The sequence below is a fragment of the Eumetopias jubatus genome, unplaced genomic scaffold (assembly GCF_037043125.1).
Source record: "Eumetopias jubatus isolate StellerSeaLion01/CBP00866 unplaced genomic scaffold, mEumJub1_p1.0 scaffold_4, whole genome shotgun sequence".
Classification (NCBI taxonomy): Eukaryota; Metazoa; Chordata; class Mammalia; order Carnivora; family Otariidae; genus Eumetopias; species Eumetopias jubatus.
Genome location: NW_028274810.1, coordinates 104,876,884 through 104,890,548, shown reverse-complemented (window position 1 = coordinate 104,890,548; position 13,665 = coordinate 104,876,884). Strand labels below are relative to the sequence as shown.

Genomic DNA, 13,665 nt, shown 5'->3' with positions numbered 1-13,665 from the left:
CTGGCTCCTCCCCCACGCAGGTGCCCTAGTCACCAAACAAGAGAGAACACTCTTAAGTCCTTGTCCCGTCAAAACCGCAGTGCCCTCAGCTTTACGTTACTATGTATTCGTGGACATTACAGCTTCAAAATGGAAGCGATTTTACAATTCCCCAAACTGCTAAAAGCTTAAAGTCACTCCACACATGAACAGAGAAAATCCTGCCTTTTTACTCATTTGAAAGCAAGATCGCCGTCCCTCTGGCCAAGGGGGCCAGGCGTGGAGATGTCCAGTGGGCACCGTGAGGCCGTCTGAGGAACATTCCGGTTTCCTCCCACAGGGTAAAGCTGGGCAACCATTTCCTCCAAGTCACATGGAGCTGACGGTCCTTCAGCTTGTTCAGCAGGAAGGTCATGTCCACACACACCCTGCATCGTGGGGCCGGGCTCTGTCCCTTCCGCGCCTCCCCCGGCCGAGCCCCTAGCCTGTGTGCCAGAGTGGACCGCACTCTGTTTGCCTTTTAATATTAATCTTGAAATAAAAGGGACAAAACGCTCTTTTAGTGATCTTTTTATTATGTTCATATGCTCAGGGTGAAGTGACCCCTAGCCCCAGAAGTAACAACAAAAATATATTAGTTAGATATTATAATTCTGGTACCCGAAATAAAGACAAATAGAAAACTATGTTAAAACATTAAAAAGTTGCAAATTTTCATTAAAAGTATTTACATGTGTATTCTGATGCCAAATTTATACACATTTTTTAAATTAGCTTGATAAAATATTCTGAAATATGAAAATAATAGAAATAAATAGTTAAATATCCACAACATATTCAGTAATGAAAAGTCAATTATTAATTCCTGTTCCAAATTTACATATTTGTTTATAAATGGCCAAGGGATCTTACAGTTCCTTCCAAATTTTTTATCTTTTATTTGTGGTTCCTTAATAGTCTATAACTCTGTAAGGCTTTCAGTGGCCACAAGTCACTGCTAGGGATCATTTCAACATAAATGCACGATTCTTCCGTAACCAACGACGCTAATTGGTCTTAAATGCACCCGATTTTGTCAATCACTAAAATTAAGTATTTTTACAAATATTTTTTTAAGTTACATGTTATAATATATAGAAAATAGGACACAGATATTTGAAAGTTTTGATCGGAGAGGAAGGAATGGTTCCTTCACTAACTCGTGTCACCACTGCTCTGGTTACGGAAGCGGCTGGTCTGCACGTGGAGGACGGGCCGGCAGGTTGAGCCGCTGTTCCCAGGCCAGGAAGGCTCGTGGGTCATCGGTTGGCATCTGCACTCTGCTCTGTCCACTGAAGGTTTATGTTATTTCTCCCCATATACTTTTTATTTTTCAATTGGTTATTGTTTTTAAAGGTAATTCTCTCAGTCTTATTCTTGCTGTGTATGAGAAGGTATTAGTTCGCCCAGGATGGAGAGAGTCGTGCAAATTCACAGTCACGAATGTACTCAGGGAGTACACCACTCAAACAGCTGTTAGGGGTCTTCTAAAATACACTTTGCTGTTTCACACGGTTGGGAACTCAGAATACTTACGCACTAATCATATAGTCCACATTTCATCCATTGCACCCAGTTCTCGCTGGTGTTTGGAGAGCCTGCTGACGCTCGTGAGGCCGCACGGTGGGAAAGGAAGGGCGAGCTGCCTCGGGTCCCCGGGGGAAGCTCGGCGGCGGGGAGTACAGCCCTGCGCGGGGGGACACCGGGGCGCCTCCCGGCAGACTGCTGACGCACACGGGCTGGTTGCCACAGCCGCCTGCAGGGGACGTACGCGGGCCCACTGCCCGGGGGCCCGATGGCTGGCCAGGAGCGAGGTCTGGGTTCCTCATTTGAAGTGGTGTTTGGTGTTTGAAGCATCACAGGACCAACTTACGGTCCCAATTCCAGCGTAGATGTGTGAGGGGCAGCACGACAGGCCCGAGGCAGACGCTCTGCGGTCTGGGCTGGAGGCTCGCTTGTGATGTACATGAAGTAGAAGCTACTCCGTGCCAGAGTCCGCAATGCCACATCTGCCTCTAGGGTTTAGGAGAGGGTTGCTCGACCGAGGTGGTCAGGTGAGCTCAGGACAATTAGGGGACAGTCACTTCATAATTCTGTCTGGGGGCTGCCCACGTGTAGGGGACGTGAGCGCCCTGAGCACAGCCCTGACTCGGAGCCGGGGGGACTGCCGCGGACCCCACGTTCCTCACGGGCCCCGGCACTCCTCACGAGTGCCGCAGGGGGACCCATGCGCGGTGACCTGTGAGAGTGGGGAGCGCGGGCTCCGCGGACATGGGTGAGGCGGTGCGCCGGGCAGGGGCGGGCAGACGGCGCCTGGGGGCGGGGGAAGGCGCCCGATGAGCCTCGTGCACGCCGTCTCTCTCCTGGCCGGTTACCACTGCCGGGGCGCCAAGGCCCGGAGGGCATTCTGCCACGGGTGAGGGAGACCAACATGCACCAGGTTCACAGTGAAGCCTTTATGGAAATGACGGCGAGCACGTGAGGGAGAGCGCTGTGCTCACACTACAGCTTCCGCAACCTGACCCACCCGGGCAAGGGTGTCGGTGCCCTTCAAACACACTGATGCTCTTCTGTTCCCACTGGGCTGGGAGGTCAGACACCTGGCTGCTTGAAGCTGCGGAGGGCTTGGTCCTAGCCCCGGGATGCAGGTTCTTTGGTCGGCTGTGCAGCTGGCGCGACAGGTAAGGACGAGCGGGGCCGAGAGCGGAGGGACAGCGGGGGCGGTGGACGGGTCACCATGTCCAAGGACAGATTTTAGGAGAGATGGTTCACAGTCAGGAAACTTGCTCTGTCCCTTGTGGGGACAAAGGAGACAGAACGCGTGTCATGTCACTGCTTTGTGTATGTCCTGCCAGAGCTTCTGCTCAGTCCCTTCGGGGTTGGGATCTTGCTTCCAACCTTTGATCCTGAGGTCCCTGATTTGGCCGTGGCTGGGCCTTTACCTGCTGGACACACAGACACACAAAACACAGGCCCCGTGTTAGGAGGGAGACAGAGACACGAACAGAGCGTGTGGCCGCGGCGACGGCACAGTGGCCCCTCTGTCCGCAGGGCCCGGGCTGAGCAGGGCAGGCGCGAGGATGGGCCGCACCGGCTGAGGAGGACGTGCACGTGAACCGGCAGAGAGGAAAAAGAAGCTCAGAGGAGGAGCCTGACGTCAGGGATGGAGGGAAGAGAAGGGAGCCGTTCGCCAATTGCTGGCTTCAGAAGCTCAGCTCCAGAAATGAAGAAAGGGGCGGCCGTGAGACTAGAGCTTCGTTTCTGGGCAGAGGAACCCGGGCAGGCCCCTCCAAGTGCCCGTATTCCTGGTTTATGGAAGAGGCTGCTGTGGGGGCGGTGGGGGGGTGGCCCTGTCAGCCGCGCACAGCCCTCGGCACAGCGCCTGCAACGGACGGAGCCCAGTACCCACGTCTCCTCACACTCGTGTTGGTGACTCTCTTGCTTTTACACACCCCAAACATAAAGCTACGCATCCAACAGTGTTTTGGTTGGGAATAATTTTCTAATGAAAAATACCATATTTTCCTCTAAGGCATTCTAAATCTGACATAAAATGTTGAAAATTATGATTTATAAAACAGGTAGTGGCATTGTCTGTGAATCTACATTTAACTTTGTGTTTCTGAGTACTCTGGTTTGGTGATGCAGAAAGAGGCCGAGAACAGGGTCTGCACCCTAAGAACACCTGGGGGGCTGGGTTTGCTGCCTCCATGACGCTGCTGGGGAGCCTCCAGAAAGGGCAGGATCCGTGCAAGCATCTAGTGCTGACAGAGTTCTGGTCAGGCAATGAGCCTCCTCACTAAGAGCCGGAGACAGGACACAAAGACTAAGCGACAACGGAGAGCGGGGACCCCGCCATGCGGGCACCGACGTGCAGGAAGGCGCGGGCCTTACCCGGCAGCAGAACAGGAGCCTTGGGCAGCACGTGGGTCTTACGCAGGTTCATTGTGCAGCCAGCGGGGCCCATGAGGTGAGCTTTCCACGCCTGAAACAAAGGAGGCACACAGTGAGTCAACCAGGCAACCGAGGGAACAATCGAGATGAGCTCCGCCAGAGCCGAAACCAGGGGCAGCTGCAGCTCCTGACCGACCCAGCAGACGGAGTGTTGTCATGGACTGGGTGCCACCGTGTAGGTTTGGGGAGCGCATGGAGCTGTGGGTGGAGTCAGCGTGGCCGACGGGGGGGGGGGGGCGGGGTGAGGGCCCCACACCCAGTGTGGCCTCTGGGTTCCAGACAAGAGACTGCAGGCACCCGAGAGGTGGGATTTCCACACCGTGCCGGGCTCGGCTTCAGTCATGAGAGGGGACCGGCGTGCTGTGGTCTGGCCTAGACGCCATCTGGGGCCCCAGCACGCGGAGGAGCGCAGAGGCCAGACGGAGGCCAGAGCCCCTCACACTCACCCCCCGCCAAGAGCTGAGCCCCCCGCCCCCCCAGAGGGTCCACGGCGCTGCGGGAGGAGGAAAGCACCTGAGCAGGCAGGTAAACAGAGTAACTGTTCGGGCAGCGCTGCCACAGACCGGGGTGCTCCCCGAACACCCCCACCCCCTGCCCACGTCAGGCCCTCACCTCCTCTCCAGGGGAGAAGTTCTCATGGCACAGAGGGCACCGGTTTGCCAGCTTCTCTGGTTTGGCAGCTGAAATGGTGTCAATAAGACAAGATTTAGTTCCTCCTGTGAGACCTGCACGAGGAGCAGGACACACCTGACCGAACACCCCCTCTGCAGCGGGGCCCCCCAGGCCAGGGGCACTAGGGACATGGAGGGCACCGCCTGGGCCCGCACTCACGGTTACACTCCTTCGTTTTTATGTGTCTGGGCAGCTCTTCCTTCAGAACAGCCTCGCTGCAGCGGTAACACTTTCCAAACCCATCCTTCTTGTCGCATTCTGTCAGCAAGTGCTCCGTCAGGCTGGAGATCTCCACCACCTGCATTCCGAAATGCAGAAGGAAGCACGTCTCCGAGAACACTGCAGTGTGTGCTGCCCCTGCCAGCCTGCACGACCCGGGCTCGCGCACCTTCGCTCAGTCCTCACCCCGCTAGCGCAAAGGGCTTGTGCCATCCTTCCTGGTGCTCTGCTTAACACCCTGTGTCCTCTCATCATGTTACTGTGGCAGCGCCTAAAGGCCATGGCTCAGGGTGAGGCTGGAGGAGTGATGGTTAATTCCAGTGGGACACGTGTAGTAAAGCCACAGGACAGCTCAGCCGTGCGGCCCTCTGGGTTCCAAATCCCAGCTCCCTCACGCTTGTAGTGTGCGCAGGAAGAGTGGTAGGAGACTCCCTTGCCACACTGGTACGTTTGGCAGGAGTGACTCATACGCATGACGAAACTTCATGCCACAGACTCACACACCCTGCTGGGGAAGCCAGCACCTCCATCGGGGTCTAGAGTCTGCACTGCCTGCCTGAGGGTATGAAGGGGTCTGCCCACGCGAGAGCTTGCAAGAGCCCCAAGGCAGAGGCAAGAAGTCCCTTCTCTCCGTTCTCCCCCTTTATCAAAAGAAAGGCCACTGCATCAGAGAAGAGATAAAAATCTGGGGGGTAGGAGATTTCTTAAACAAGCTACACGAAGTGTCAACCATGAGAAAGATGGACAAGGTGGACAACGTTAAACTTAAATGACACATTAAGATGACGGACAGGCTGGACCCCAAGCGGGAGAGGCCGGCTATGGCATCTGGGGCTGGCAAAGGACTCCGGTCCAGACACAGCAAGAATGACCACAGATCAGTAGAGCAAGACTGGCAATCTATTTTAAAACGCGAACCAGAGGGCGCCTGGGGGGCTCAGTTGGTGAAGTGTCTGCCTTCGGCTCAGGTCATGATCCCAGGGTCCTGTGTCCGGCTCCCTGCTCAGTGCGGAGCCTGCTTCTCCCTCTGCCCCTGCCCCCCGCTGCCCCCCGCTTTCTCTCTCTCTCCCTCGTAAAAATAAATAAAATCTTAAAAAACAACCCATGAACAAGAGACTAGAAGGTATTTTCTAAAAGAGGGCCGTTGAGCAGCCAGCAGATGGACGGACAGATGGACAGGTGCCGCACCTCACCATCTGCAGAAAGCGTGGAGGTGGTGAGGATGGGGAGCAGCCCCCCATGCCCGGGCTGGTGCGTGGACGTGTGGCCCCTCCGAGCACCACCTGCGTCAGCCCTTCAGCCCAGTGGGGGCGCGCCCAGCCACTCCACCCCCGGGGTACACCCCAAATGCTGCCTTCACAGGTGCACTGGGAGACAGACGCCAGAATTATTCATGGTAGCCTCAAACTGGACACAGCCAATTTCCAAAAACAGTAGGATGGGGGGATAATTGTGGACTGTTCAAACAATGACTGCTACACAGCAGGAAGACTAACATGACATGAAATAATTACAGCTTGTACGATTCCACTTACATAAACTCAAAAAGCAAGAAACACTGACTTGTGGTGCTGGGAATCGGGACGGTGGTGACTCTGGGGGGAGAGGTGGTGGCTTCGAGGCTTGGGGAGCTGGGGGCACAATTCTGTGGGGGTTCAGGGGCTCAAACACTTCTGACTTGTATATGGGCACCTCGTCAATAGCGCATTGTTTACGGCCTGAGGGTTTGTGGCAACTCTGCAGCGGGTGAGGCTGTTGGCGCCATTTTTCCAACAGCATTTGCTCACTGTGTGTCTCTGTGTCACATTTTGGTCGTTCTCACGGTATTTCAAACTTGTCCGTTATAATCACATTGGTTATGGTGACCTGTGGTCAGTGAGTAGGGCTTGCGGAACGCTCAGACGGTGGCTAGCATTTCTTAGCAGTGAAGTATTTTTCAAGTACTTACGTTGTTTTTTGGACGCCACGTGGTCACACACGTATCAGACCACAGTACAGTGCGGACATAACTTGTGTGTGCCCCAAGAAGCCCAAAACGTCACTGACTGGCTTTAGTGCGGTTTTTGTTTTCCTGTGGTGGTCTGCAGCAGAACCCACGCGAACTCTGCGGTGTGTGTGCACGTTTACGTACGCGTTACGTACTTCGGTGAGAATGAGTGAGAACACACCAACTGCACACACAGAGGGGGCTCTCCATTCAGCTATCTTCCCCAGGTCTTTTCCTCTTAGAAGGCGGCAGCTCGGGCTGTCCTTGCAGGGACTGACCTGTTTGCAGTGGGCGCACCTCGTCAGCATGAGACATTGCTTCCAGTAGTGCAGGTCCAGCCCCTCTTCTGTGAAAGACTCACTCCTTTCCCCACAGAAGATACACAAACTGGAACAGAACAGAAGCCAGAGATGAAGGCACGGGGGGTCGTCTAGAAATATGCACACCTCCTCTGTCTGCGGGCGGCCTGGGGTCCGCGGGGGGACAGTGCGCTAGTGCGCAGTAGGAAGAGCGGGTGTTTGTGACAAACTAGCTCAAGGTCCCTTCAAATTCTAAACTGTCAGCATAATCAAGCACAGACACTATTTAAGTCACAAGAACAAAGATATTTTACTGAAATTCCTGTAGATTTGCCGTGGTGGCTGCACAGGGGAAAGTATTTTGCTGTCACAATATTCTGTGCCTTTAACAGCAGTTCTGACAAACGGGCTGCTCACTTCTCTGGGAGTAAAGCGGGGAAGGCATCCTGACTCTCCCAGGGCAGGGGGAGCGCCCGTCGGTCCGGAGGGCCATTCCCTACCTTTACGAATGACCGAGAAGAGCCAGTTAGCTTATATAATCCTGCTGGGCTCGGGAAAATATTTCCTTCGCGGCACCTGCACGCGGCAAGCCCTTCGACCCTCACAGCAAAGGCTAAAGAACCTCTACTCACTTATCCAAATAGTGATTATCTGGGACTTCTGGAGCTGGCGGGGGTGCTGCTTTCCCTCCTTGTGTGTCTGAAACGAAAATAGAAAGCATTTAAAATAACCTTCTGTAAAAATTATTTTCAAATTTTTAGTAATCAGTTTGATGTGAAATACATTTAAAAGCACCCAAGTTGAGGGGCGCCTGGGTGGCTCAGGTGGTTGAGCATCCGACACTTGATCTTGGCTTGGATCATGACCTCGGGGTCGTGGGATGGAGCCCCGTGTTGGGCTCCGCGCTTAGTGGGGAGTGTGCTTCTCCCTGTCCCTCCGCCCCTCCCCCTGCTTGTGTTAATCTTACAATCCCTGGATATTTGCTCAGGGAATGAGGTGGCCGCTGCAGACAGTCCCCATGCCCAGTACCTACCCTGACTCTCCGCCTCCACCGAGGGGCCTTCTTTCCCCTAAGAACAAAAACAGAAAGATCAGGGACAGATGGCTGCACAGTGAGAGTCTGTCCAGGACGCATTCTGATGCCAAAAATAAGTTCTTCTGTTTTCAGACTTTTTACCAGCAAGTAACAGAGCTCTATGAGCCGTTAACGTCTAAATGTGTGTCCTCCCCTCACAAGCCCCACCACGGGCTCCTGCCTCTGCTGCCGCTTCCCAGTAGCTCACCCTCCGCAGCGCCCATGGGCTCTGGGCAACACGTGACCATCACCCTTCTCCATGGATGCCTGGGGCACCCCAGGAGCCCCATTTCCTCGGCCGCCTCCCCGCTCCTGGCTCCTCATGCTAGGCACGCTCTTCCTGGTTCCCGGGCTCACAGCCCCCGGTGCGGATGACCAAGGGTTCAAGCCTTCTCTCCTTGGGGGTCCCAGGACCCAGCTTCTCCTGACCAGGCCGAGCCGCTGCCCCAGCCCGCACCATCGCAGATCAGGCTCCAGAGCCCCAGGCACACGCTGGAGAGACCTCTGACGTCTCACCTTCTCCCCACTCAGCCTCCACCAGCCCGCCAGCAAGTCCCAGGCTGGACTTCGAGCACACCCAGGCCAGGCCTCATCTTGCCGGGTCCGGGGGCCTGCTTCTGGGGGTCCTCCCACGCAGTGGCTGGTGGGCCTGTGAATGCCTCGGCAGGCTGATTTACTTCTGCTTGAGACCCTCAGCCAGCTTCCTAGGTCACCTGTCCCCTCATCTCGAGTCTGCAGCGCCTACTGTGACCTGGCTCCAGCCGTCCCTCCAAAGGCCTGGTGCTCAAGCTCTGGCCCTCTCCTCCTCTTGCCTGGGCTCTCCCCTCGAGAGGCCCTCCAGAGCAAGGTGTCAGCCAGCAGCCCCTCCTGGGCTCCGCACTCACTCGTGTATCTTGATCACCATCCGACGCCCCTGAAAGAGGCGAGCGTCCCCAACGATGGAGACTCTTGTCTGTTCTGTTCTCTGGCGCACACTGTCCCCAGCACGCTTGTGGACTAAACGGGTAACGTGCCATAGCGCTCCCACGCTGAGGCAGCCCTCAGTCTGATGGGCTGGGCCGCGCTCTTCCCGCCAGGCTCCTGCCCTGTGTCAGACACCCTGCGTCTGGGGTGCTAAGGACGGAGGGGAGCGCCAAGCTGTGGAGCAGGCAGAGGGGTCCCTTATGAGCAGCAGAGCGTCCCTGCTGGTGGCAAGCCGTGGCCGGGCTCAGGCCTTCCTGCTGCAGCTCTCCCCCGCCCCAGAGCTCTGGCGGCCGCGTCAGCACGTCTCCTCCCTGGCTCTCTGAACACTGCCATCGTCCCTACAAAGTCCAACTGTGTGGTGAGCGCCTCACAGCACCCCTGAGGACCAACCAGCCCAGCCTGGGGGTGGGGGGTTGAGGGCCTTCCCAGACTTTCAGTTTCAGAGAACAGGGACAGTGGGTGGCCCTACACGTAGCATTTAAGGGATGTGTTACAAACATGGGTACCGTCTGCTGCATTTGTAGAGAATCAAGCTTCATGTCAGAGTAAGTGACTTACGTCACAGCCAAGCACGGAGCAGGGCACACACACCAGAACACAATCTTAGAGCTGGGGAGGGTTAGTAGATTAACATGAAGCTGGCACGGGCATCACACGATTTATGTGCCTACACAGAAAGCAAACTCAGCAGGACTGGATTTCAGGCATCAAAACCTCTTCTTAAGAGAGACGGGTTTGGGGGCACCTGGGTGGCTCAGATGGTTAAGCGTCTGCCTTCGGCTCAGGTCGTGATCTCGGGTCCTGGGATCGAGCCCTGCATCAGGCTCCCTGCTCAGGGGGAAGCCTGCTTCTCCCTCTGCCCCTCCCCCTGCTCATGCTCTCACTGTCTCTCTATCTCTCAAATGAGTAAATAAAATCTTTAAAAAAAAAAAAGAGACAGAGAGATGGGTTTGTGTATTTTGCAGGGAGACAATGTCAACAATGCCAAAAGCTGGATGCTTTGAATAGCTCAGAAAACTGATCAGTAATTTTCAAATCCTTTTTTCTAAAACTCGGGAGCAATCAGGCAATCTAAAAATACTGTCATTCCCAGAAGCTTTGGAGCTGGATGGAGGGCACAGTGCTAGTCCTGTGACTGTACTTAACGGCACAGGATTGCACACTTGAACATGGTTAAACTGGGAAGTATGCTACAAATATTTCACCACAGTAAAAGCAACAAAGAGACTCCATCGTCCTAAGCAATCATTCCAGGACAGCGGGCCCACGTCCGCCCCCCGCCCCACGGCCCACCCTGTGTTGCTCTTTCTTTCACTGTCTCTTCCTCTTAGAGCAGTGGCCCTGTGGGGGTGGGGCGGATAGGACTTGGTGGTGTTCCCTGCTTATTTCCAGAGCCCAGCACAGTGCCTGGCACAGAGCAGGTACTCAGCAAACATGTAATGAATGGAGATGAGCTGGCGAATGCACTCCGGGAAAGCTGGAGGAGGAGGCTACCCAGCACTGTTTCCACAGACATCTATGGGGGGGGGGGGGGCGCGTGGCCTTAGTGACGCCCACAGCATCTGGGGCTGGGCTCACTGCAGCCCGGTGCTGCACTGGGCAGGAGAGAGGGGTTTAGCAGCACAGCCCAGCTGTCTTGGCTTAACCACTGAGAGGTCTGTCCTTGGGGCAAGTCGCCTTAGTTTTAAAAATTTGTTTGCCCACTGGGGCACCTGGGCGGCTCAGTGGGTTAAGCGTCTGACTCTTGATTTTGGCTCAGGTCATGACCTCAGGGTCGTGGGATTGAGCCCTGTGTCGGGCCCTGCACTGGGCGTGGAGCCCGCTTCAGATTCTCTCCCTCTCCCTTCCCTCCTCGCACTCATGCTCTCTGTCTCTCCCTCTCTAAAAAATATAAATAAATAAAATAAATTTGTTTCTCTATTTGTATGACGTCAGGGAAAGTCGAGTACCTGCCGGACCTGCTTTAGCAAGCAGCTGTGAGAACAGGACCCAACATGAATGTCTTAAAGAACCACCCCTGAGGGGCGCCTGGGGGGCTCGGCCGTTCAGCGTCTGCCTTCGGCTCAGGTCATGGTCCCAGGGTCCTGGGATCGAGCCCCGCATCAGGCTCCCTGCTCCGCAGGGGGCCTGCTTCTCCCTCTGCCTCTGCCCCTCCCCCTTTCTCTTGCTCAAAATAAATAAAACCTTAAAAACAAAACAAAACCAAGCCCCCCTTGACTCCGTGGTGTGAGGCCCCACCCCAGGAAACCCTCCACGGCCCTCCGGCTCTGTCCTGTTCGCCGCAGCTGCCAGTACCTCCCAGATCATCACTGTGACTTTGGGCCACAGCCACTGCAACACCCACTCAGTTGTGTTTTCTCTCTCTCTCCGAGCCGTGGCAAGAACGCTCACCGCGAGGTCTACCCTCCTAGCAGCCTGCGGTGGGCAGTGTGGTCCCGTCAACAACAGGCCCGGTGCCGCGCAGCACACTCCGGAACCTTCTCCTCCCGCACCCCTGAAACCTCATGCTCCGTGATGAGCTCCTCCCCACTCCCTCTCCCCTTTTCTTTCAACTGAAGGACGTGAATGACAAAATAAACGTCGTGAAATTGCTGTAAATCCCAGAAACAGGGCAGTCACTCTCTGAACCCCCAGACAGCGTCTCCCAGAGGCTGAGGACCAGGGGCTTCCTGAGGGGGAACATTTCCCTGAAACCTGCCTTCTTCAACGCATGGGAATCAGATCTTCACATACAAGCTATTTTCCTCCTTTGCCTCTGAGGGAGGCTAGGAGCTCCGAAGAGGAAATCTGTCCCCCACCTCCGCCCTGTAGCCCTGGGTTTTCCTAAGCAGCAGCAGCAGCACTCCCTGGCGTCAGTATCTAATTCAAACCAGCTGATGGAAGATTCCTTTTATGTAACCCCAAACCAGTTTTAAAAAAGCAACAAAGCCTACAGATCTCATCTACATAACGCCGTGAAAGGAAAGCAAGCATGCCGTGCATGTGTCTCGTCGGGCGAGCAGTCAGGGCGTCCGCGCACGCGCAGGGGTGAAGGATACAGTAGCTTTCCCAACCTGGGCTTCGGCCTGAATGTCCTTGAGTGCGGCCAACTGCCCTTGTAAAGCTTTAATTTCTTCTTTCTTTCGTTTTTCTGCTTCTTCTGTAGCTGCTTTCTTCTGTGCCTGGTATGAAAATTATTTTTCCATTAGAACAGCTATTTAGGGTAGTCTTAGAAATTGGGAGAACGTTACAGCATATGAGTTATGTTTTTCATAAGTTATGACAGTCACTAAGATTAACAATATAACTGGGATCAAAGTACCTTCACCAAATTAATCTGATAAATGTTTACGGACAGATAGAACCACACATGTCCTCTCGTCTGTCACTATTCCTATTTACAGATGGGGAAACTGAGAGTCTCACAGGCAGAACGTGGAGGAGCTAGGATCTGAACTCAGGGAGACAAGGTTTCCCTGGTTTCCTGCACAGGAAGCTCCTTCAGTAATCTGTCGGTTTATTCGTGACCAAATAACTTCAATAGAGGATTAAGTCATAATTTCATAAAAGTTGACTTACCCTAATTTCAGCTTCTGTAGGTCTGCCATCTATTTTAGCAAATCCCTCAAAAATTGTTTTATAGAGAACATTCTTGCGGATGCTGTTGTCGTCGGGAGGGAGGTACTCTAGAATAAAAGCCCGGTGCTGTTTATACATGTCCAAAATAACTCTAACCGCTGTCTCTCGAACCTCATACACTCTGTGCTCCAGGCTGCTCACTGAAAACTAAACACAAAGTTGGGAGGGGTTCTTGTGGTTACTGATTCTGACAACAACAGAGTTTATTTTTCCCCAGCATAAAAGAAATACAGGCACATTATAAAAATTTGAAAAAGAAAAGAACAACACCCACAGAATTCTGGCTATTACGACACCGAGTTTTTCTCACCATGTTTCCCTCACACACGCAGCGGAGCTCACGTTGGATTATATGTAAGTTTGTGTTTTGCTTTTTTCCATTTAACATGCCAACAAACATTTTTTAGGTTATATCCTTCTGTAGACTTCATATTAAATATTATAAAATATTCCAATCACCGAGAAGAGGAAATAAAAGAAACTTCACGCATCCACCAACCACATTAACCGATGTTATGATTTTGCCATGTTTGTTTTGGATCTCTAAGAAATGAAACACCGTGGTGATGGAGTGAGTCCCAGCAGAAGCCCCCCGGGCCCCACGGTCTTCCCGTGCTCTGAGAGGGCACGGCTCTCCTGAAGCAGGCCTGTGCGCTCCCACCCAGACAGGGGTTTACGTGTGTGTGTGTGTGTGTGTGTGTGTGTGTGTGTGTGCGCGCGTGCTGGGTACACACATGGGGTTTTTGTTTGACGTTCTAAATAGTATACTGTGCTTATCTTTCTGAAACGTTCTTTCCTCCTACTCCACATTTCTTTGTCAAGGACGTTTGTCCATCACGATCCATTTCCGCTGCTCTACA

At 54.0% G+C, this 13,665-nt stretch overlaps 1 protein-coding gene across 3 annotated transcripts in view; it reads right to left on the bottom strand.

The window, feature by feature from the left end:
- Nucleotides 1–547: 547 nt before the first annotated feature.
- Nucleotides 548–13,665, bottom strand: part of CEP104 (centrosomal protein 104) — a 34,233-nt gene continuing 21,115 nt past the window's right edge. For 2 of the 3 annotated variants that reach the window (XM_028108282.2, XM_028108285.2), the window contains exons 14-22: nucleotides 12,746–12,952; nucleotides 12,241–12,348; nucleotides 8,183–8,219; nucleotides 7,782–7,848; nucleotides 7,129–7,237; nucleotides 4,804–4,942; nucleotides 4,585–4,652; nucleotides 3,913–4,003; nucleotides 548–2,963 (exon numbers count right to left, since the gene is read on the bottom strand). In XM_028108282.2, coding sequence (XP_027964083.2) covers nucleotides 2,848–2,963; nucleotides 3,913–4,003; nucleotides 4,585–4,652; nucleotides 4,804–4,942; nucleotides 7,129–7,237; nucleotides 7,782–7,848; nucleotides 8,183–8,219; nucleotides 12,241–12,348; nucleotides 12,746–12,952 — 942 coding nt within the window. In that variant the 3' untranslated portion in view covers nucleotides 548–2,847. The remainder of the gene's footprint in view (nucleotides 2,964–3,912; nucleotides 4,004–4,584; nucleotides 4,653–4,803; nucleotides 4,943–7,128; nucleotides 7,238–7,781; nucleotides 7,849–8,182; nucleotides 8,220–12,240; nucleotides 12,349–12,745; nucleotides 12,953–13,665) is intronic. The other variant, XM_028108286.2, reaches the window with a different exon arrangement.